Source organism: Carcharodon carcharias, chromosome 21 (genome assembly GCF_017639515.1).
Source record: "Carcharodon carcharias isolate sCarCar2 chromosome 21, sCarCar2.pri, whole genome shotgun sequence".
In the NCBI taxonomy this organism is placed as follows: Eukaryota; Metazoa; Chordata; class Chondrichthyes; order Lamniformes; family Lamnidae; genus Carcharodon; species Carcharodon carcharias.
In genome coordinates, this window is record NC_054487.1 from 65,185,273 (window position 1) to 65,211,433 (window position 26,161).

Sequence of the window (26,161 nt, forward strand, 5' to 3'; positions counted from 1 at the left end):
TTATTTTGGTTTGGCTCCGAGTCATTCCAGACTTCAATTCACTGCTTCCTGTGCAAGCTATACATACTTCATAAACCTCATGTTCCTTTAATACTCTGAAATATAACAACAAGACAAAGATACAAGTTTTGATTGGTGTCTGCCTAAGTTATCCAAATAAATTAATTTGCATTGAACTGCCTCATTACAGAAGCAGGCATTGCACTTCATTGCAGCATCCTGAGCAAAGGAGCCACAAATTAAATGAAGTCAATCTCATTTGAGTTCTTGTTGAAGACAAATCCCTAGACACAGATGGCAAGAATTTGTCATTTGAATTGAAAAGTCAGTTTACTTAATAAATATTAAATAACAAATGTCATACTGCTGCAATGAGGTACTGTGGGATCAGGGTACTTTTTCTGTAATTTGGGTTGTGAGATCTTATGCACTATGATCCAATGGTGCTGCGTATGTCTGTTATATAGCAAGCAATCTTTTAAAGGGGAAAAGTTTGTTTCTCTATTGTGCAGTTTTAGTTTTTCCTTTGCATGCTAAATACATTTAATGCGTGTTTCAGCAGACAGAAGGTGCCTGCGCTTACCAGTCAGTCAAATTCTACTTAATGCTGATTTATGATTGTGCATGCCGATTGTATAGTTTAGTCTGTTTATAGCTATGCCATGTAAAATGGTTGACAATGTACATGGGCCAAATCCGTCAATATGATGCAATGGAACTCATTTAAATATATAACATTTAAACAAATAGAAGGCTATACAGTATTACATAAATACTTACCTAACAGATCATTTTACTATGCAATAATTAATAATCACAACTTTTCTGTAATTAACATTTTTAAGGATGCAGCATTTCATTTTCAATTGGAGTATGACTCTCTTTCTTCCACTGTTCATCTTGCTAACTATATCTGTCTGTATACCTATATGAGAAATGCATACTTAGTGGCTTCTTTAGCTCTTAGAATAGTGGGGGATCCAGGCAAATAATTGCCTCCCTGGTCTGGCTGCATTTTTACTTTAAGTTTTAGCTCACATAGGCTATTGAAGCGAACAGTAACATTGCAGCAGCTTTACTATTATTATATAAGTTGGTCAAATCATTTTTGTGAAGACGATATCTCTTTAAGAATAAAACATCTTTAAGAACATTATCCAACGCCTGCAGCTCACTGTATGTACAGTACATTGTTTTGGTTCTTCCTTATAGGGTTTCCCTTACATTTTGCACACAATTCTCTAAGCAATATAAAAAAAAACTCAAACCTTCTTCCCAGGCATCATGAGCTAGTTAGATGACATTGACAACCATGGGTTAAGCCTCCAGTTTCATTTCCTTTGAGGGAGCGATCCACCCTAAATTGACAGGATGATCCGGGTTCATGCTGTGTGGGGAATTGTAAAGCGCATTAGTTCCTTCAGCAAGTGAAACAACATGGACATTGAACTTTCTTTAAATTTTTCTCATTGATAGGCTTTTTATTTAGTAGCTATAGAGTAACCTGATTTGGTGTGTTCTAATCTCAATCAATAACAAGAATCACTTGCCATTTACAGTGAGACTCTGGAACTCAGCAACTGAAAAATGTTTCTGTCGGTTTGAATGCACCTGTTGGAGGATTTAATTTAAAATATTTCAGGACTGGGTAAATTCTGTTTATGACATAGATAATACATGAGCAAAATTTGTGCATATATAAATGTTAAAATAATCACCTTTGACAGAAAGAATGCATAGATGTTTATTTTAACATTTATATATACACAAAATTTTGTGTGCACTCATAGGTGTTTGGAATCTATTATAAGGTAATGTGTTAGCTAGGCTCTTTTTTCACTGTTCAATGACTTAAGACGAAAGCTGTGTGATGTTTAAGCCTGTGTCTGAATTATGATTATTTTATTAATTCAAAGGGACGTAAGGAAGAAGCTGAAAAGTACTTCTTGCGATCCATTCAGCTTGATCCAGCAAAAGGAAACTGCTACATGCATTATGGTGAGTTCATTTTTAACTCGGTGTTCAACTTAGCCTTAGTTTTAGAAAGGATCAAGACCTTGCAAAACACCACTGACGCCCACAGGATGTCACAAAATGTTTCATGGCTGATTAATTCATCTGCAGTGTAAAAGCTATAATTTTGTGGCCTTAATTTGTGTACAGCAGAGCACCACAAATGACAATGAGATAAATGATCTCTGTTTTCATGGTGTTGGTTGAAGGATAAATGTTAACCAAGACCTTGGGATAGCTGCCTGCTCTTCTTTGATAAAAGAAAGAATAAATTCCATTTCAATAGCACCTTTCATGACCTCCATCCATCCATACTTAGGCATTGGCCACCAAGGGTGGTAGCCGTTTCTATCTGTTCACTATACATCCTGCACACCACTGTCGTTCCTCCTTCCATCCAGTTTCTGATGTTCTCCACTCATCCAGTTCTTCTCTGACCTGGCCTGCTCTTTCCTGATGTTTCAAGTTCTATTGTGGCCAACCAGACTCTCACCCCACCTTTTCCAGTAGTTGCGCTTTCTCAATTTCCACTTCTTCACTTCAGTCAAAAGCCCAGGGGATGCTGGGACTCTGATTTTCCTGCAGACAAATTCATTGATTCTTCACCTTGCCCAGTTGATTTGAAGGACCCTTTGCCAGAGGCAGATTTCAAAAGCTGTGATCAGTTTCTCATCAGCCTTATTGAGGGCCCAGCTCTCGCACCCATATAGCGCAATGCTCCACATCAAGGATTTTTCAAATTGTTTTTTCAAGTGCAGAATAATGTTGGATGCCCTCCATACTTCATTCAAATGATGGGTTGTAGAGCAGGCAACTGGAAGCCTTGTCTTGACTGTATTGCTGCTGTCTCCATATATGGTCACTTTGGATCCCAGAACTTGAAATTGATCTACTTTAATTACCACAGGATGGCCCAAATAACTTTACAGCCAAATAATTACTTTTGAAATGGACCCACTTTATAATTACGGCATCCAATTTGCACACAGCAAGTTCTCACCTGTAGCAATGAAATTTATGACCAGGTAAATTGTCTCCCTCTCTAATGGAGAAAGATGCCTATGGTTCTTTGGGGTCCATGGCTAGTTATCTTTCTAATCTGTGTTTAGCGCTGCTGTCTGAAGGATACATTTAGCTTGAAAACTGGGAGACCTTCTGTGCTCTTTTCAAATATTGCGATAGGATCTTTTATTTCCACTTAAGAGGCCAGATGGTAACACGATTTAATATTTCATCTGGGTGGAATTTAATGCTCCTGCCCATCAGCAAATTTTGAGGCATGGGGGCCTTTAATTAGGTAGGCGGGTGAGGGTGGGTACCCTGCCATCTTCTCACCTCCGCCTGACATTAATTGAGGCCCCTGAGTGGGCAATTAATGCCTACTTAAGGGCTTCATTCCACTGCCACTGGTATTCAACCACTTTGCCCATCAAACTTGATCCGTCCATGTGCCATTTGCAGTCTGTCCTATCATGAATCTACCACAATTATTTAATCATTAAAGGGCATTGTATAGAATGTGATACTGAGGCCTAAAGATAATTCAACAAATTGCCAGAGTATCTATCCTGACAGCTCCATCTATTCTAGCCTTCCATCTATCCCAACCCTTTAGCTCTAGGTAATTAGTTCCTAGCAGCACCTATTGTGTTTCGAAGCCTAACCTCTGTCTACATCTAACCTTCAGTCCCATTCCTAATTAGATATTTAATCAGCTCTTTTCTTAAAGGAGTTAATCAACCACAGTAACTACCTTTGCTGAAAGTTTTATTTTCTAACTGCCTCTTACTGTATCCGGTCGGAAATAACTCTTCCTTGAGGCCTGCTCGATTTCTTCTTGTATCCTATAGCCCCGTGGTCAAAATCCAAAGAAAGTAGCCCACTTATATCTAATTTATGTATACTTCTCAAGATTTTAAAGATCAATGTCCTTGTTAATCATTATTCCATCATTAAAAACAAGTTCAACTTTGAGTCTTCCTTTATTACTTAAATATGTCAATCTTTCTTGCTCATCTGTGAACCTGTTTCTTTTACTTTATTGATGTACATTCCAGTATGGTGAACAAAACTACACAATATAATAAATGGGGTCTTCTCAATGACCTGTACAAAATTAGAACAACTTAGTTCAATTTATGCCCTTGAGATGCCATCCAATACTTAAGGTATTGGTGTATTGGTTTTGATGACTGGATTGAGAGAAAAGGATTTAGAGACAAAAATATCCACATTTAGACGGTGTTTAAAGAATATAATGAAGTTTTTCTTGCAATTTGGCAACATGATGCTTAGGTTGTTTTTTTGTATTCATTCATGGAATTAGCAGTCTGTCCTATCATGAATCTACCACAATTATTTAATCATTAAAGGGCATTGTATAGAATGTGATATTGAGGCCTAAAGATAATTCAACAAATTGCCAGAGTATCTATCCTGACAGCTCCATCTATTCTAGCCTTCCATCTATCCCAACCCTTTAGCTCTAGGTAATTAGTTCCTAGCAGCACCTATCAAGTATAACCATTTTAGTTTATTTGTAATACTCCCATTTGACATCAAAATTCTAAAGATCACATATGTGAGTATTGCTGGCCACTGCCCATCCCTAACTAACATTGAGAAGCTGGTGATAAGCTATCACCTTGAACAACTGCAGCCTTTATACTGTAGGTACACCAGCTGTGTTGTTAGTTAAGGAGTTTCAGGATTTTGACCCGGATGGCCATATATTTTAACTGATCTGTTGATAATGGCAGTTAGGGGTGGGCAATAAATGCCAGCCTAGCCAGCAACACTCACATCCCGTAAATGAGTGAGTAATGAAACAATTACCCTAAATAAAACTTTAAGCTTAAAAAAATTCTAAACCTCCTGATCAAAACTTGCAAGTACTATCTTTTGTATAATGGATTGCAAAATAGGTTACTCTTTGGATTGTACTTAAATATAGTTGGTGGTCTTTACATGGTAAATGGGATATTGGAGTACTATTGTGAAATAAAGTGAATTGCATGGCACCGAGGTCAAACCATCTTTGGACTACTGTTAGCAGCTGTGTCGAAATAGCTTTATAAGCCATTATTGGCACATGGCCTGAGATCAGGAATAAAACATAAAATAATCAAGTAATTTACCCTTAAATGACAATAAAAATAATAATCAAGTATAACCATTTTAGTTTATTTGTAATACTCCCATTAGACGTCAAAATTTTAAAGATCACATATGTGTTTATAGATTGGATAGAGCTGAATTGAAGGACATACAATGTGCCACATAGGGTTTCAAATTCAGCTGGGAAACTTCAATTGAAGAACATGTATTTGTTTAAAAGATTCTGATTTTCAAAAGACCTTGATTAGTATTTAAATAGAAACTGTGGAATTTCTCTTTGAATTCTCTCTTTGACCTTCCATTTAAAGCTATGATTATAAACTGTTTAGGCACAACATTTCTAGAGGCATTGCCACTGCCAGTTTACATTTCTGTTTATGCCAGTGGGACAAAATATAACTCATTGAAGATAACTGACAGCAGATTTGGAACAAGAAAATGTATAATACAACAACACTTCTGCATTTTAGTTCATTAATGATACTGGCTTATAGCTTTGAGACTACACTGCCGAACATTAGCAGACACATTCTTAATGCATTTGTGTCATATTTGTCTTTCTGCTTTTCCATTAAAGGTATTAACCTATTGAAAATAAAATTAGTGGTATAAAATTTTGAGTCTATTGAATGAATGGAGAGAGAAATTTCAGATGAATGACACTTGGCATTTTTTTGTTGCTGCCCCATGTAATTTCAGGACCTGATGTTTTAAATTATTCAATATTATAAATAAGAAAGACTTTGCATTTATATAGCACATTTCATGACCTCAGTGCACCCCAAAGCACTTTACAAGCAAAAACAATTTATGAATAGCAGGATCTCACGGTCATGTGATAATGACCAGATAATGGTGCTGGTTGAGAGACACCAGGGAGAACTCCCCTGCCTTTCTTCAAAATGGAGTGCCTTAGGATACTTTATGAACCAAGGGCTCCGTTTACTATTTCATCTGAAAGACAATACCCCTGACAGTGCAGCATTCCCTCATCACTGCATTCGTTTTGTGCTCAAGTCTCTGGATTGGGGCTTGAACTCATAACCTATTGATTCAAAGGTACTACCATTGAACCAAGGCTGGCCCCTCTCCAACTTAGCACTGCTTTGAGGTCATTTTCACCCTCAGATCACTGGAAATGAAATCAATTTAACGATTTGTTTAACAGCCACGTATCACACATTAAAGTTAAATACAAACACAGAATATAGAAATTTAAAAATGTTCTTACAGGCATTGATAAACTAAACATGTAACTAAACTGTACAATCCTCAGTTTTAAGGCTGTCTTCAATATTTTCTTCTCTAAAGCTGTTCATGTTCTGTTGAGATTGGAATGGTAAAAATGTAACACTTTGGAATCACTGTTAAATCCAGAGTTTTACACAATATTATTAGTAATAAGTTTCTAAGCCATTTTAGAATGAATTGTTGTTTAGCCGTTTTGCCCTTGATAGTTTGTGTGCACTGCCCAAGATATTATACAAGTCCTCAGGGCTGTTCCTAATAGTATTATGTGTCTTCATAAGAAGATCCACAGAAACACTGGAGAAACATTGTAAACAGCATTTTCCAGGTTACCAATGAAATGCTTATTGTTTAGTCCCTGAGAGAGAGAACTTGCTATTAAAATACTATCTTTTACCTAGTTGCTTTTATTTAGAAACTTGGGATAATTCACGGTATTAAAATTAACTCCTTTTTCAAACTCTTTCTGTGAAGAAATAACCTCAAAATTTGGAAATGTGATAGCTGGGCATAGGGAGTCCCTGGTTCTGCTCCTTTCCATTTGACTAGTAAGTGGCAGATAGAGGTGTTATCCCTTGCAAGCCAAACAGGAGGATTCTGGTAAGAGTGGAGTTCCAGCAAAGCTAGATCCTTGCCATGTTAGGAGAGGATTTGGCCCCAGTTGGATGGTCTGATATTTGAAAAGGAGTCAAGGCTGTCGATTCTAATGGTCTTTTTCTGTTCCTAAGAAACACTTGTATTTTTATGTTTTCTCATAGGTCAGTTTCTGTTAGAGGAGTCTCGTCTGGTGGAAGCTGCTCAGATGGCAGAGAGAGCAGCTGAACTGGATAGTATGGAATTTGATGTTGTCTTTAATGCAGCCCACATGCTCAGGTTCGTTCCTTCCTAATAATGGGTTGCATCATGAAATGCATTTTAAATTAGACTGTTGGGCACTATGGATTCTGTTATATGACATTAATTTGGAGGGAAAATAAGCATTTTTCTAAAAAAAAAGATTTAGGGGCTAATATTTCAATGTGGCAGACTTTCAAATCCATTTAAAAAGCTGCAACATCATGCCGTAATTCTGTATCCCTCTGTGCCTAATTTAAGTTGGATGTCTTGTGTGCTAAAGCATTTTTTAGAAAAACATACGTACTTGATCTGAGTGACCTTGCATAGAGCTCTGAAGGGCAGGTTGTAGTAAGTGCTTTGCTGGCATGAAGTATTTGGAGAAAGGAAATGATATACTATATACTTTTACAGCTAGTCTGTCTTCTAATGAAGTTCACTTGTAAATGACCAAAGTTAACTTTTTTTGCAGTGTATATTAGTTTTCACTGGGAGTCAGTAAGTGGAGTGGGTAAAAAAACCACAATTGGGAACAAATGCATCCATTACTAACTTTGGTTCATATGGAGAAAATCATTTCAAATAGACAGTAAGCAGGTAATCCACAACAGCATGGCCTATAAATTAAGTCAATTCCTTCTCTTGAGTCAATAGACCAATATTTACTTCTGCATTAATTCCTGGTGCAATTATGCTTAGAGTTTGTGGAAAAAACGAATAACGGTTTTCTCCAAGAATAAAATATACTTCACATTGATCAGTGTTTGAAGGAGAAACAAAGGCTTATGTTTAAGCTGGCAGGCTTCATAATTGCTGCCATGACCAGACCAGAGAGACAACTTTTATAGAATACAACTCCAGATCTAACTTCTGTTTGCTTGCAAATGCCCTCCAACCATTATATTAAATTTGAAAGAATGCACTAATCTTGGATGTTGTTCTGAGAATCAGCAAATAGTAGTTCACATCTCACCTGACTTAAATGTTCTCAGCTGAGCTTAGATATTTATCTATATCTCATCAAAAGATATAAAATTCTTAGAGGATGTGACAGGAGAGACTATTTTCCTTGGTTGAGGAGACTTGAAGTAAGGATCATGGTCTCGGGATGAAGGACTGGCTATTTAGGACTGCAATGAGGAGAAATTTCTTCATTCAGAGTGTTGCGAATCTTTGGAATTCTGTACCCCAGAGGACAGTGGATGCTCAGGCAATAGTATGTTCAAAATTATGAACAATAGCTTTTTGGGCACTAAGAGAATTGAAGAATATGAGAATAGGAGAGGAAAGTGAAGTTGAAGTAGAAGATCAGCCACGATCTTATTCAATTGGGAGCAGGCTCAGGGGACCATTTGGCCACCTCCTACTCCTATTTCTTATGTTAGTCAAAAACAGGCTTAAGCACACCATGCACATCTTGAATGCTGATTTAATTGCCTGTAAGCTGCGTCAAGTATAGACTGCATATGGTGAAACCCCATACCTCAAAATTCAGCCCTTTTACATTCATCATGTTCACTTTGTATTCACTAAATAATCTTTGCAAAGTACTCAATTTATCATTATTACAGAGCACAATACACACAGTCACTTTTTTCATAAACTGCATGGTTTAATTTATTTTTATATCCTATCAAAATGTAAAAATCTTAGAAGTAATAACAAATACTCACATAGCGTAGGGAATTGTGAAAAGGAAATCTTTTACTCTGATGTGATTCACAGTTCCCGATGAAAGGATACACTTGATGGTAAACAGGTGAGTGCTGCTAAGTCACATAAGCACTTGTACTTCATTTTAATGTCATGTGAAATAGCAGCCAAACTTGCAGTAGAGTATTACTTCAGATCCATAACTAATTTTCCTGAAATGTTACATGAAAATCGTTGTTGATGATGAGTTAGCAGATATACAACAATAAGTATATGAAATTAAGAAGTAAACCTTCTGGATGCTTGAAACACTTAGCTGAGGACTTATGTGCTATCAACAGCTATATTTGTGGGAGAATCACACTGAGGTCAAATAACTCATGTGCTGCCCAGTCATTAATGGTGCTGCACTCTGAACTGAGACCTGACTGTCCCACCCTCAGTTCAGAGTGCAGCACCATTAACGACTGGGCAGCACAGGAGTTATTTGACCTCAGTCTAATTCTCCCACAAATATGGCTGTTGATAGCATGTAAGCCTTCAACTAAGTGTTTCAAGAATCCAAAAGGTTTCCTTTTTAATTTCATATACATATTGTTGTATATTATACTGCTAACTCAACATCTTCAATGATTTTCATGTAACATTTCAGGAAAAATAGTTTCTCAATCTCTGGGATACTACAACAGAGCCAGTGTGTAAACATGTCGAGCTGACATCACCTCATGGTGGAGAATTTATCACCAATGTTATTGCAAGTACACTCTCAGCTTCACAAAAACAAATACATTTCTTTGTAAGATCAGGACTGTTGAGGAAGATTGAGGAGTAATAGTCATTTGCAGAAATGAAAAGGTATTGGCTATAAATGTTAAAGGTGTCAGTATTTGAAAATAAACTTGAGGTGAGATCATACTGTTTGACTATTGTAAAAGTTTAGATCAGGGCTACAATGAAACAGTATATTTTGACTTTGAAGCTTCATTTATGTGGCACAACATAGTTTTGGCTGCCATTTCAAAGTAAAATGGCAGTAGTTGGAGGATCAAAGTCATGGGTAAGGGAAGTACGTTCAAGCCAAGCAAAGTAGAAACTGTCTGAATGGGAGGCTTTAAGTCACATATTTATCCTGGCTTAATAGATGTAATATTAATAAATTGCTTTTCAAATACTCAGAGTGATTCTTGTACTAGCACACTCACATGTGTACATCATTGATTGGAGGCAGCCTTTATAGAGGTGAAGAACTGCACAAATCTGGTCCATTGAAATTGGTATTTATTTTGCAGCAAAAAGGTAACATGTTTCCACTGAGAACACAGAGCGAAGTTAAATTTGCTAAAAATGATGTAAGATGTTATTTTTGTTCCCAGGATGTGAGTGACATTGGCAAGGTGACATTTTTAATCCATCTCTAGTTATTCTGAGGCTTTAAGGTTCAAGTACATCATTGCAGGAGAGAAAGGCAAGGATTATAGGTTTCCTCCCCTGAAGGACATTAGTGAACTAGTCGATTTTTTACTGCAGTTCAGCAGTTTTAGTGCTCATCTTTCTAGTATTAGTCCCAAGTTGACCTAATTTGTGGAATTTAGTTTCACAACTTGCCTTTGGTGAGATTTGAACTCATTACCTCAGTATCCAGTCCAGTATCTGCACTGATATTCTTCCTTCTGATTTGTCATCTGTTTTAATTCTACTCTTGTGTTGGAATCTTCCATTCCAGAGCATAACTTTGGTGGTGGGCACAGAAGTGGGGGTGATTTCTGCTGGGGATAGGGGAGATGCAGGATGGCTAACCATGCACGATCTTGCACTGTTCAGCTCATTACATATGCACTCGTGAGGAGCTCGCTGATTCTGGCGGTGGGCAGGCAGGAAGTTGCCATCTTCACTGTTACTTCATGGAGTCACCAGTCGCCATATTTGAAGGGCACCCGGGACAGCCATTCACTCATTGCAGGCCAGAAGCATCAGTCTGGCTGTCATTCCAAATTCTGCCAAGACCAGAATGTCACAGAGGAGGCAACATGTGGCCCCACCGTTCAGCAAAGCTCCCTGGAGAATCTCCTTCAGGCCTTCCCGGAAAGGCTGGAGCTGCTGTTTCCCAGGGATGGCAGCAGGAATCCCTCCTGTTTTACCACGGCAGCCTGGACAGAGGTTGCAGCGGAGGTTAGTGCTTATGAGACTCACAGGAGAACTGCCCAGCAGTGCAGAAAAAGGATGACTGATCTGCTGTGTTCCACCAGGGTAAGTGGCATAGACTACTTACTGCAAAGTGACACTCATAAGGTCATCTGAATGGCCTACTCCTGCCCCCATGTTCCTATTTTCCTATCAGGCAGTGTGAGTGTGCAAGTGCACAGGGATGTCAGACAGGAGTTTGAGTTGAAGGACTTAGCAGTAGATGGGACATGTGCACTGAATGTGTGCCATCCACTTCATGCTCTGTGTTCTATCAGTTACAGGACATCCTGCTTGTTAATTGCTTACTGGAGAGGGCTCAGCAGCTGGCATTGGCATGCATGCTCCTAAACTGCTCATGCAGTTCAGAGCTCTGAAGATGAGTCTTATGGACTCGAAACATTAAACTCTTGTTTCTCCCTCCACAGATGCAGCCAGACCTGTTGGGCGGGATTTTACGTTCCCACTGAAGCCAATGGGGTTTAGAATGTCTGGCCGCATTTTACGGCCCCGCCCCTGCCAAAATGGGCCTGTAAAATTCTGCCCATTGAATTTTTCCAGCATTTTCTGTTTTTATTTCGCATGGAGATTTGTTTGACCTGCTTGTTGCAGTAGACCTTGCATAAAGGGTTTGCAACCAAACTGCACCAGACCACATTGAAGGACTGGGGTTTAGTCCCTGAGGTGAGCGAGAGTAGAATGGGCTTATGTGCTGGACCCATGTGAGGACTGTGAGGCTATCCATGTGATGCATCAGCAGCTCTAACAGATCTCTGCAGGGTCCATGCAGGAAAGATATTTAACCTGGCTGGGTGTCCAGAATGATCACAGTCTTGCACTAATACTAAGACCATTTAGGACTGAGAATTGTAGGAGTCTCTATGATTGGAGGGTCCGGAGTGCTTGCTACTCAACAAGCAGTAGTGCAGGCGATGTACTCTGAGTGAATGTACTCCAAAGAAACCTCAAAACTTTTCAGCATGATAAAGATGTCAAGGGATATGGGTTTACTATGGATGAGTGGCAATTTGGGGGGGCAGGAACACGATCTTCCCTCATCAATCTGCATGGAGGAATGATTTCGCGGGGACAAATGGTATTCTCATGTTGCTCCTCCCTGTGGATCCATCTATCTGGTTCCACCTGAAAGGCCTCTCTGCAAAACCTGCCCTCTGCCACTGGGAGCAGGTGTGAGGGTGACATGAGTGCACCTCTGCCGAGGTTAGATTTGATATTGTTTCCAAGTTGCCATGCACACGGACTTTGAGAGAGCATGGGAAAAATCTCAATTCCCCTGACAGGTGTCTGAGGTCGCGGGAGAACGGAGTGCTTTGCAAGCTCTAATACATGCATTTAGCGCCAGGGCTCTGTACATCAGCACAGTTTGGCACATGCAAAGGATCAAACCACCAGCAGGGCAGACATTAAATAGTGCAGCTTAACTCAGCTATCATAATTCAAGGTACATTAGAGCAAAGTATAACGTCTGTAACCAAAACGGTGCTGGGGCTTACTAGCCAGGAGAGGATAGAAAACCAAATAGTTAAGGAAATGTGTCGGCAGTTTCCCCTGCCTGGAATCTGGTAGCTATCAGATTGTCACGGGCCTGTCTGCCGCATTGTACTATTGCATTGGCCTCTGCCTGTGCCTCCAGGATATCCTGGCCCTTGTCATCACCATCCCCTTCACCATCCTCATTGTCGGACATAAGAACATACAAAATAGGAGCAGAAGCAGGCCATTTGGCCCCTCAAGCCTGCTCCACCGTTCAATAAGATTATGGCTGGTCTGTTTTTGTTCCCAGTTCTACATTCCCATCTCCCCCAACAACCTTTGATTTGCTTGCCTAGCAAGAATCTATCTACCTCTGCCTCAAAATATTCAGTGACCCCACTTCCACTGCCTTCTGGGGCAGAGAGTTTCAAAGTTGCACAACCCGTTAAGAGAAAAAAAAATCCTCATCTCTGTCCTATAATCCCCTAATTTTAAACAGTGCCCCCTAGTTCTGGACTCACTCACAAGAGAAAACACCCTTTCCACATCCACCTTGTCAAGACCGTTCAGGATCTTATATAATTCAATCAAATCTCCCCTCACTCTTCTAAATTCCAGTGGAAACAAGCCCAGCCTGTCCAACCTTTCCCCTTAAGACAACCTGCTCATTCCAGGTATCAATCTGGTAAACCTCCTCTGAGCCGCTTCCAATGCATTTACATCCTGACTTAAATAAGGTGGCCAAAACTGCACAGACTATTTGAGATGCAGTCTCACCAATGCTGGAGGAGACATCTTGGTCTTCCATGGCCAGAATCTTACCCCCATCAGGGGCAAAGTTCAAGAGCGGGTGCATGGAGGCACGCCGCCGATTGGCACCCCCAATCTGGGAGGGGAGGGGAACCGCTATTTAATGTGGGGGGGCCAATTAAAGCCTGCCCAGCATGATGTCTGCCAGGAGGCACTAAACACTCCCAGTGCGGGCAAGGTTCGGGGGTGGGAGGGTGGGGGGGTGGTGGGGATTCCCTGAGCCAAAAGAGTGCACTCATCTACCTGAGGCTAAGTGCTGCCTCAGGGAGATCGGCTCCACTTTTAAATATGCTAAAAACCAAAAATAAAATTTCCCTGACATGTCCCCTCATATGACGCTGTCACATGAGTTGGGACATGTCCATCACTTTTAGTTAACCTTTTATAAACCTACATGAAACCTCATCCTGCCCCTGGATGAGGTTTCATGCTTTCTCTGAAGCCCGCCAGGGCTCCTGGCCCTGTCAATTATCTGTATTGTTTTATTAATGGCCTCAATAGGTTGTTGACAGGTCGACGGGTGCACTGCTGATTCGGCTGAGCCCCCACCAACCTGAAAATTGAAATGTTGGAAGTTCCACCCATCATCATCCCACATTGACAAGCAGGCCCATGTCTCCCTCAGCCAAGGATCATGGGATGAAGGCCTCACTGGCTAGGCCAGCATTTATTGCCCATATGGGGATAAAGAGTCAACCACATTGTTTTGTTGTGGGTCACATGTAAGCCAGACCAGGTAATGGCATTAGTGAACCAGGTGGGTTTTTATAACAATCAGCAATAGTTTCATGGTAATCATCACACTTTTAATTCCAGGTTTTTATCAAATTCAAATTTCACCATCTGCCATGGTGGGATTCAAACCCAGGTCCCCAGAGAATTACCCTGGGTCTCTGGATAACTACTCAGTGACAATACCACTATGCCATTGTCTCCCCTTTGTAGCATGATGTTATGCAGGGTGAAGAGGACAACAATGATTTGGGGCACTGTGGTGCGATTTGGAGAGCTCTGCCTGAATGATCTTTAGGGCACCTATTATTGCTCAATCGTGGACCTTGTGGAGGCATGTGCGCCATTGTAGCTCTCCTCAGCAGCACTCTGTGGACAGTGAACTGGTGTCATTAGCCAGGCCTTCTGGGGGTATCCCTTGTCCTTAACAAGCCAGCCCTGCAATTGCTGAGATCCTTCAAAAACCTGTGGCACCTTGGAGTGGTTCATCATTTCGGCATTGTGAGAACTCCCTGGGAACCGAATGCAAACATGCAGGATGTGGCTTCTGTGATCACAAGTCAGTTGCATGTTCAAAGAGTGGAAACCTTTCTTATTGAATATGAATCTTGAACTTGATGAATGTGACTGACTATTGCCAGGAACCTCTCAAGACCACACGTGTGCAGTCACTAGTGCCCTGCCTTTGTGGTAAACCTAAGATTGCTGCAAAATCCAACGCTTTTGCAGTCCTGGCTTTCGGGATCCAGGTGGAATTGGACAAATTAACCTAAACAGGGCATCAGTCACCTCCCGGAGGCAGTTGTGTGATGCTGACTGGGAGATGCTGCATAGGTCCCCTGAGAAGCCCTGGAAGGAACCACTGGCAAAGAAGTTTAAGGTGATGGTGACCTTTTATGCCACTAGCATGGGATTGCCTACAAGTTCTTGTAGCCCAGGTCCTTGTGGAGAAGCTGGCAGATGTGAGCAACTACATCCAGGACATCCCAAGGTGCCTCTAACATTGACTTTCACTCATTTGTAGATAGCTGCATTGTCCTCAATATACCCTTTGTTGGGCCAATGCCCACATCGCACTGTCCCCTGGTTACCAGCATCCTTTCTTGAGGCCCTGCTTCCTCTTGCTGCTCAGGCCATTGCTCCTTCTGGCCCTGTGCTAATCTGCGATGGGTCATCCTCCTCCTCATCTAGATGAGAGCTAAAAAAAGGCAGGGTTTGCCTGGAGCCTGCATCAACCACACCTCAATGCATCTATGAATGAATTGTAGAAATCAGTCTAATGAGCATAGTCTTTGCAGATTTGTGTCTATCTTAGAACCACCATGCCAATGCTAAGCCCTGTGCCTGGCCTCTGTCTAAACATGGTATCCCCATCTCACCCCTTCCAGGCGGAGGACATCCTGGAGGAACAGAGATAGATGTTCCTCCTGTTCATGCATAACCGTGCATGGAGACATTGCTCTTTGACTGGAGAGATGATAGCCATATGTGAGAACCCTCCCATAGACACTATTTAGCTTGCCTGCATTACCTTCGAGACTCTTTAGAGACCACTGTCTTGGCAGTATAGAAAGACTTACCATGTGAGCCCTTAATTGTCAGCCATGACCATTCACCTGGGAGGATGGAGGTTTGGAGTCGGGAGGTTGCTGCTGCTCACCAGCTGTGCCCCTTGGAGGCATTCACCTCCCTCCCTCCCTTCATTCCTGTCTCTGACAACAGCAGATGGCAAATTGCACAGAATGAACAGCAGCTCCACACCTTGCTGGGATCTTGATGTTACGTAACCCATGAGCCAGAGAGCAAATCTGCTACCATGTGGGCTTCACCAAAGGGAAGAGAAGACAACTAGCATGTCACTCACCCATCTGCCTCATGATCATTAGGATGTCCCTTTAGATGGCCAATCATGCTCACCTTGAACTCCACCCACCTAATATAACCATTCCTCTTTCCTCTATCACCCTTGAACCTCCTTGCACCTATAATTGCCATCCTCCACATGCCTCCTCTCCTCTCTGAACTTGCACCCATTACCATCTCCATGCCTACCCCAACCCTGACCCCTCCCATTATCTGAGCCACCCTCCTCCCTTTCATGGCACCCCCCACCACTCCATGAAACCTTCAGCTACCCAACTATTACCCTGGAACTGCCACCCTAATGCATCCCACTTCCCCCCTCTCACTGTGACTGTTCCCTCCGCTGCCCAGTGTCCTCAGTTCAACCCCTGGGACCCCACCGTAGACAGCACCGGTCCCGCTCTGTCAGTACATCTCTCTACCACCATCGCTGCCCATTAATCCTCTTCTCCACCCAACCACAGGACCCTCAGACCCAACAAACCAGGCCCTTCCCTCCATCCAATGTCCATTCACCCTTGTATTCCATTATTACCTCCCTCTCTGCCCCCGACAGCTTGTCTTCCTTCCCTGGACAATGTGTCTTCTTTCCCCGGACAGCCCCCGATCCGCCCTTCCACGCTTAGCCTACCTCCTGTGTCCATCCTCCACTCCACCCTTCCACCCTGCTCATGCCTCCCATGTGCAGCGTTCACACGGCTGGGCCTACCAACAACCGACCTCAATCAAGAGTCTGACATTTGTGAGCCGTCCCCAAGAAGGCCAAAGCAGCAACTATCACTTCAAAGTCTCGGAAGAAGTCAACCTCGCCAGGTGTATGCCTCTTTTATGCAGTTGTAAATGTGAATGTTCTAATTTCTTGCTGGTGGGGAACTTAATTCTGGTGAGATGGCCTTTTAATGAGCATGCACGACATGCTAATGCATGCAAAAGGGCTTCCCAACATTGTTTGTCAGGAAGCTCGACCCGCCTTCAAAGTCGCAAGAAATTGATTTTTGTCTTCACGCCCTCCTGCCAAGCTTCCTGCTGTTGGTGGGCCCAGAAGATTCCACTCTTGATCTCTGCATATCCTTTTATATATCCTCAAACAGCTGCCCAATTCTCTTTTAAAATAATTCATGAGTTCTGCTTCAGCGATTATCTGTGGCAGAGAATTTCACATTTTAAAATGCCTGCTGTGCAAATAAATTTGTTTTGTGATTATGTTAAATCTGTGCCCTGTTGTTACCATTGAGCTGAGCACTCAAAACCCTTCATCATGTTGAAAGATCTCTATCTAGTCACCCTTAAACTTCACAGCTCTAATTTAAAAAAAAACCCTCAAGACAGGATTACAATGTACGTACGTAAACAAACAAAGTGCGGTGGATAAGGTTAGCGAGCTACAAGCACAAATAGCAGCATTTAAATATGATGTAGTGGCAATGGCAGAAACGTGGCTTTCAATAGGCTGGGCACTTAATATACAAGGATATAAAGTGTTCAGAAAAGATAGAGAAGGGAAAAAGGGAGATGGGGTGGCAGTAATGATTAGGGAAGTCATTGCAGTGTTGAAAAGAGAGGATTTCCTTGAGGGGGCAAAGACAGGGGCCATTTGGCTGGAGTTGAGAAGCAGGGAAGGTAAGGTCACACGACTTGGGGTTTTCAATGTCATCCAAATAATTAGTGAGAGAGGAGCAAACCTGCAGGGAAAACACAGAGACATGCAATAAATATAGAGTGGTGACACTGGGGGGCTTTAATTACCCAAATATCAACTGGGATAATGTTAGAATAAAGGGTAAGGAGGGGGAGGAATTTCTGAACTGTGCTCAGGAGAACTTCCTTGATCAGTATGTTCTCAGCCCAATTAGATAGAAGGCATTGCTGGATCTGATGGTGGAAAATGAGGTGGGCCAAGTGATCAAGTCGAGGAACATTTGGGTAAGAGTGATCATCTCATCATAAGTTTTAGATTAGCAATAGAGAAGAGCAAGGAGCAATCTAATTGGAAGAAGGCTAATTTCAGTGCGATGAGAAGAGATCTAAACAAGGTAAAATGGAACCAGAGACTGACAGGAAAAACTGTAACCTGTGATATTTGAGGAAAAGATGCTTCAGATACAGGCCAGGTACATTCCAACAAGGGTGAAAGGAAGCCAAAAACGAGACTCCTTGGGTAAAGATTATGGTGAAACAAAAAAGGTGGGTGTATGATGCATGTCAGGTGTGTCCTTCAAGTGAAAACCAGATCAAATATAATAGATTGAGAGGGGAGGGGAAGTGGAAAATAAGACTGGCAAAGAGAGAATGGGAATCGAATGGCAATCAGCACAGAAGAGAACCCAAAAATCTTCTACCAGCATGTAAATAGTAAGCACCTTACCCACATGGCTTGTATCCCAGGTTGCTAAGGAAGTTGAGGTGGAGATATTGGAAGGGCTTGCCTTAATCTTTCAATCTTCCCTATTGGAGAGGTGCCAGAGAATTGCAGAGTGGCAAATGTGACACCATTATTAAAGAAAAGGTACATGGACAGTCCTAGCAACTACATGTCGGTTAGTCTAACATCATTGGTGGGTAAGGTTTTGGAGTACATATCAGGGAAAAATCTATAGGTGCTTGAACAGTTTAAGTTAATTAAGGACAGCCAGCATGGATTTGTAAAAGGCAGATTGTGCTTGACTAACCTAACTGAATTTTTTAATGAAGTAACAGAGATGTTTGATAAACGAAATGTGGTGAATGTTGTCCATATGGATTTTAAGAGAGCAGTTGACAAGGTACCACATTAAAGGGTGTTAACAAAATTGAGGCTCATGGTATAGGAGAGCCAGTATGCAATTGGATAAAAATTTGGCTTAAGGTCAGAAAGCAGCGAGTTGTGGTAGATGGCTGATTTTCAGACTGGAGGGTATTAGACAGTGGTGTTTCCCAAAGGTCAGTGCTAGGCTCACTGTCTTTTTGCTATATGTAAATGACTTGGATCTTGGAACATGGAGTAAAGTTTCAAAAAATGCTGACGATAACAAACTTGGAGGAGTGGCAAACAGTGAGGATGACACGAATCGTCTGTAACAGGACATATATAGGCTAATAGAATGAGCAAAAAAATGGCAGAAGAAATTTCATACAGAGAAGTATGAGATGATGCATTTTGACTGATGGGACCGGGAGAGGCAATGTAGACTAATGACACAATTCTAAAGAATGTGCAGGTACCGAAGGACCTTTGAGTACATGTGCATTGATCTTTGAAGGTGGCAGGTTAGCAAAGCATTTGGGATCTTGAGCTTCATAGAGACATTGGGAATAATTATCCCCCCATCGGGGGGGAAGTGCAGGAACGGGCGTGGGTAGGCACGCCTCCAATCAGCGCAGCCATTTTACATGGGCAGGCCAATTAAGACCCACTCAGCATGACGTCTGCCATATGCATGCCCTGTGCGGGCAGTGGGGGGATTCCCTCAGCCGAGAGTGAACTCTTTCGCGCATGCGTACGAAAGAGCGTACTGATCTCCCTGAGGCTAAGTGCTGCCTCAGGGAGATCGGCTCCGAATTAAAAAATGTTAAACAAATGGTAGCAAGATTTCCCTGACACGTCCCCTCATGTGACACTGTCACATGAGTTGGGACATGTCCATCATTTTTACTGAACCCTTTATTAAATATTTAAAACCCCTCATGAAACCTCATCCCGCCCATAGATGAGGTTTCATGCTTTTTCTTAAGCCCTCAAGGGCTCCCGGCCTGCCCACCAACCCTAAGGTTGAATGGGCAGGTCCATTAATGATAATTACTTCTTAAACAGCCTCAATAGGCTGTTGACAGGTCGGCGGGCGCGCAGCTGATTTGGCTGTGCCCCCACTGACCTGAAAATTGAAATGACGCTGGGTGACGTCGGGAGTTCCGCCCAACGTCATCCCTGGTCATTTTACGCGTTGGTGAGTGGGCCCCGCCCCCGCTCGCCAAACGGAAGATCCTCCCCATTGAATACAAAAGCAGGGAAGTTATCCTGAACTTCTATAAAGCTCTGGTTAGACTCCAACTAGACTACTGTGTCCAATTCTGGTTGCCACACTTTAGGAAAAATGTGAAGGTCCTTGGGAGAGTGCGGAGGAGATTTACCATAATGGTTCCAGGGTTGGGGGGTTTTAGTTCCAAGGTTCAGTTGGAAATGCTGGGGCTGTTCTCCTTGGAGCAAAGGAGATTGAAGGGAGATTTGATAGAGGGGTGCAAGATTATGGTAGGCTTAGAGAAGTTAGGCAAAGAAAATCTCTTCCTATTAGCTGATTGTACAAGGACTAGGGGATACAAATTTAAGATTTTGAGCAAGTGATGCAGGGGGAATGTGCGGAAGAACTTTTTTACGTAGCGAGTGGTAATAACCTGGAACTCACTGTCCACGAGGATGGTGGTTGTGGAAACAAACAATGATTTCAAAAGGAAATTAGATGGGCACGTAAAGGAAATAAATTTGCAGGGATACAGGGACCGAGCACGGGAGTGGGACTGACTGGATTGCTCTGTGGGGAGCCGGCATAGACTTAATGGACTGGATAACCTCCTTCTGTGCCGTAAATGACTCCATGATTTGTCGTTCTTATGTTACTCTTCATAACTGCAAGACTTCATCCCTGGTAAATCTCTAGTGAATCTAGGATGTATCTTTTCCATTGCTTTTATACTCTTCTGATAGCAAGTGACCAAGACTGTACCCCATACTCCAACTGTGGCATAACTAAGGTCTGGTTAAGTTCAACATTAACCTCTGGGTTTTTAAATCTTTGCCTCCACTTACAAAACCAAGGATTTTGTTTGCTTTTTTATGGTCTTACCCATGTGTGGTACCACCTTTAATGTGTATTTTCATGTCTAGGCCACTTTGATTATTTTCTCTATTTAAAGTCTTATCATTTAAAGTGTATTTCCTTGCCTGTTCTTCTTTCCAAATTGTTTTATTCATATTTTTCTACACCGAAATGCCATCTATCTGCCCATCTTGTTAGCTTATCTATGTCCCCTGCAGTCTTTGCCACAGCCCCAATTTCAGCAAATTTCAGCATAATTCCCTGAATTCTTTGATCCAATTCACTATATATGTCCTGAAGGGAGAAACTCTAACGCTGACCCCTTTGTTAGACCACTCACAACATATTTCCATTCTGAAAAGCCTACTTTTGCAGCTGGTCTTTACTTTCTCCCCTCCCATCATCGCTTTTTGGACAGCTAGCAAGATAATTGGAGATCAGAGCGTTAGGTAAAAAAAAGAAATCTGTAGGCAAATTCCACCAATGTTTGACGTTAGGAGATCTCCGTTGAAGTAACAAGGTAGAATTTCAACTTGTCAGTTAAGCATAAAACAGACTGGCAGATCAGTTGCCCATTATAGGGATGAGCTGATTTTCATTTCTAGTTTTATACCTGGGTGGCAGTTGAGGAAGCACCCCAAGGTCTTTAGTTACAGAATAAAACTTTACTGTAAATATTTTAGCTGTGCATTCTTCCATAAATGATCATTAATTAAATGCTATATTTCAACAGGCCAGCAAAAGATTTTGCTAATAGGGACCTAAACTGTTGATAGTTCTCAATTGGGTGCATTAAACACATAAATATATAATTAATTTAATTTATTGTTCTAATTGATCTGTATTTGGCAACAAATATTCTGAGTTAAAATATTATACCTCACATGGAACTGTTTGCTAGAACTGGATTAACTGGTTAGTGTTATAAGATTTATTCCCCCCTCCCCAGCAAATCAATGTTGCTGTTCATATATGATCGATTTCTCTATGAAACAGTAGCAAAGACATTCAAAAATTTTGGCAAAAGACAGTTTGTGAGGTAAATGAGAGTTGTGAGTAAAAACACCTTCATTTGTTTAAAAGAACACAATGTAATGGCAACAATCATATGAAAATATTTCATTATATTCGAGGAGCCTGGGAAATTATCGATACATAGCTTCTACCACTCTAAAATTTTTACCAAACACTAAATCAAGACACTAAGTAGGAAACACTGCAGTGAGTCAAACACAGTAGCGCCATACATACAATTATTTGTAAATAATGCTGCAGAACAATCTAGTAGTAGATAATGCTTCCAGTAGGTCAGTGCACACTTTTTCATTAAGGCCTTGTCCAGTGGAAGCTATGTAGACCGGGAAGGTTTCCTGTTGTACTGAATTGATCAATCTTGGTCAGAGTGATGATAGGGGTGCTACAATCGGCCTTGAGGCGAGGGAGGGGAAGATCAACCAGGGTACCCACTCCCGAAACAAAAGTAAAATACTGTGGATGCTGATCATTCAGAATAAAAATAGAAATGCCGGAAATACTCAGCAGTTCTGGCAGCATCTATGGAGAGAGAAACAAAGTTAACAGTTCACACAAAAGTTCACCAACCTGAAATGGATGCTACCAAACCAATTGAGTATTTCCAGCATTTTCTAGTTTTATACCACTCCTGATCTTTCTCAATGGCTCCTGCTGGAAAGTGCATGCGCGTGAATATTGTATGAGGACAGAATCTAGCTTGGTCCTCATACTCCGTACGCATGTTAACAGCCTTGGCCCATACGTGAAGTATGGTTTTCTAGACCAGATACATGAAGAGTGTTTGGCACCGTGAAATCACTTGTCAACATGGCTTGCCATCTTAAGTCAAGGAAAGAATGTGGGATGTGTATCAATGTTTAATGTTATGATCACAATAGGTATTTCGGGTACATTGTTTAAAAGTATGATAATGCTAATGAATTTGCACAAAACGTGCCAATACTTTGAAATTTTTTGGGTGTTTATGCTTAAAATGCAATTTAGCAGACAATAATTACTTCTAAAATCACTAACAGTTTTGGGAAATGTCCTTAATGCTGCAGGTACAATACATGATAGGCTTTTTCATGCTATGTGGTGTATTTGCCACACTGTGTCCTCCCTGTTGAACATCTGGTAGCACTGTCAGCTTTTATATCTGAAATGTAAACCATTTTTATGACACGTGTCTGAAGTCAGATTTCATTTCATTTGAAAACTGTTTTTTGTTCATCAGACAAGCTGGCCTGAATGAAGCAGCTGAAAAACATTATGGATTGGCAGCAGGACTGCGACCGAATGTAAGTGAATACAATCATAACCAGAACAGCGACATCCCATGATTAACACAGACTTCTATATATTACATCATCTGAAAACAATGCCCCACCCCCCCCACCCCCCCAGTTAAATGCACTTAAGGTTGCAGCTGGGGAATCACACTATGCTTGGCAGAAGAGAGCTCTTTGTATGCCTACAAGCATGTTCTGTGCTATTCTCTTACCTGGTGTTGACGTTTGAAGACTGTAAGCGAGACGTTTGCTTTCCTGAAATATTTAAATAAAAACTGTGGTAATTTTATGAAGTGCCCAAGCAGGTCCAACTTTTCTAATTTTTTGGCTCAACACTGCTCTGAAGTTATGTCCCACACAATATTGAGCTCAGATGATGTGAGAAAGCGTTCCTGAGGGACCTCATGGTGCTGAGCTTCAGATTTAGATCTAGTCCTAACTCTGGAGTCTTGCTGAGACTTTCCTGTTGATACACAGTGGAAATTGCACCCTAAACCCCTAAATCTGTTTATCCCATTTCAGTACACAGTGGAATATATATGAGAAATCATATAAATTATGCTATGATATATATTTCAAAATTTTGTACTATTGTCATAGGACAGTTTAGAGTTCCAATTGTGATAATACTTACATTGAGTACTTCTGTAGATAAATGAACAGTTGATAGAGAATCTGCATTGGAAGAGATAAGTGTAATACACAGCTAAATTATCCATTTTCCAGAAATGTTATTTAATTGTGCACTTAACACATAGCCATAGAAATTACGAGGTAAGGCTGTGACTTTATAAGCACTTTACACTTAGTGATGGTGTGCAGTAAACAGATATACATTTAAATGTATTTTTGTCTATAGTTAGCAGTCATTATTTTGTTCTGAACACAAGTACTTGTTACGCATCAAGAAGCATTGTTATTCTTATAAAAAAAGCCTTATTCAGTGCTGATATAAACAGTTCATGGTGCTTTTAGACACCATCTATGGGAGACGAGAAAAGATGTTATTAAAGGAAAAAATAGTTTTCATGTATAAAATTTTATGAGGTTTATAATTATGAGTTACAAAAAAGTCTGTAATATTGAAGATATTGGTAAATTAACGTTTTTAATTTTAATTTATGTTTATATATGTTTAAACAGCAACCTTTGACTTTCAGCTAACATGAAAAATAAATACTAAGATGTTGTATTTGTGATGATACTCAGTTTGCATTTTCAAAGCCTCTCTGGGAAGTTTTGGATGAGCACATTAAGTAATTCATGTGGCATGATGTACTGGATAAAACATATAGTGGAATTTTGGTGAATGCCAATTTCTTTAGGATCACTAGGGCCTTTCTCACTATTTTTCAATGAAAACAATGGGCCAGGTTTTTGAAGGGTTGAGGAGTCTCCATGTACCTATAAAAATGGTAGATGGGACCTGGATCCCCAAGTCCCACCTCCATTTTCCAATTTGCCACAAGGGTACTCTCATGTGAGGGAAACCCAAACTCAGCAGAGCCATTTGAACTCAGTGCTGAGTTCAAACAGAGCCCAATTACTGTGTAGCAAGGGCCTTATCCTTCAGTCTGAGAGTCACGAATTTATGGAGGTGATGTAAATGTCCATGAAGGGCAAGTAAGGTATGTAGAACTGTCAAGCCATCAAGTTATTTAAATCCCCACATTTAAAAAATCTTAAAAAACAGCCTGCATGTGTCAGCAAGAGTTGAAAAATACTCAAGCTGTGAAGTTATTTAAATCCCCAGTCCTTTACAAATTTGGAAAGAAACAGCCTGCGTTTGTCTGTGAGAGCTGAAAAAAAATTTGTTCTAGTGGTTACAATAGGTATTTGTTGACATTAGCCCAATGACTATCATTATATCATTATTAATGGTTTGCTGCTTTCCATAACCTACAATTATCCCAGCAGGGGATTTGTAGGTTCACAGTTTGATTGACATTTCAAAGAGGTTATTAAAGAATTTGGTGTCTTTGATAATGGGTTAAGCATACAAGTCTGTTTGCTTTGATAAGGGATTAAATACTTGAGGGAATTTTAAAATTTTTCATGAATGGGAGTGGTTTTTTATTATAGTGAAACCTATAATAAATATTTCGGTCTTTATTTTATTTTATCTCAATATGGCTCCTTGGGTCCGCCCATGGTGGATACCAAGTGAGTTGGAATGGAGAGTGCATCTGGGGAATCAAGCATAGTGTGGTGGGTGGGGGAGGGCATGAGTTGACATTAAATTGGCATGGAGATTATAAGGAACCATAGGGGTGGGTGGGGGGCATATGTTAGCTTATGGATAGGACAGGGGATCAGGTGGGGGTGATGGAGTGTGAAGGATGAGGGTTGGAGAGGCTTATATTTAACAAACATCTGGGACAAAGTCCCAGAGAACAGAGGTGGACCTTCTAAATAGCCTGCCTTGGCACTCAGCAGTCCCTGTGGCCATCTCTGATATGCATCTGGATACGGTGGGCCTGACTCAATCCTGCACCTATCCCCAGAGGAAATCGTGCCAGTCGGGCACTTTTCCCCAAGATGGGAGTGCTGAGCATGGAAATTTCCTGACTCAAGCTACCCATTTTAGGAGCAAAAATCCCATCCAATGTCCCAGTGCAGGTTAACCTTGTGTTGTATAAAGCATAAAAGGTAAACGCCCCATGATAGTATTCCGAAAAGAGCAAGGAAGTTCACCCCATGTCCTGGCTAATATTTGTGTTTAAATTATATTTTCAAATAGCTCACCTTCATGGTTTGAAGTTCATAGGAGGTAATGAAAGAGTATTCTTTGGCTTGTTTTCAAGATCTGGTATCAAATTACGAGGTGACTTTATGACAAAAAATGTAAACAAGTGTAGGAAGGATTTGTCCTCCACCAAGTTGTCACTTAATCCTTGAAAGGATGTCAGCCTCACTTAAGTCACTTAACCTTGATCCATGAGTGTGGTTAGAACCTGGATAAAGCAGTTACTGACAATCAACGTTGCTCTGGGACTTTATACTTGGTTGCCTTGAATATTAAAGTGGTTAACCCATTTTAAATTGCCGTAAATAAATCCATTCATCGTGCTGGGGGCAAATGTCCATCAAATAGCAGATTTGAAAGCTGCAGTGTTTCCC

At 41.1% G+C, this 26,161-nt stretch overlaps 1 protein-coding gene across 3 annotated transcripts in view; it reads left to right on the forward strand.

Annotated features, from left to right (window-relative positions):
* Window positions 1-26,161, forward strand: part of tmtc2a (transmembrane O-mannosyltransferase targeting cadherins 2a) — a 193,186-nt gene that overhangs the window by 158,035 nt on the left and 8,990 nt on the right. For all 3 annotated transcript variants that reach the window (XM_041216307.1, XM_041216308.1, XM_041216309.1), the window contains 3 exons: window positions 1,917-1,998; window positions 7,137-7,251; window positions 22,987-23,050. In XM_041216307.1, coding sequence (XP_041072241.1) covers window positions 1,917-1,998; window positions 7,137-7,251; window positions 22,987-23,050 — 261 coding nt within the window. The remainder of the gene's footprint in view (window positions 1-1,916; window positions 1,999-7,136; window positions 7,252-22,986; window positions 23,051-26,161) is intronic.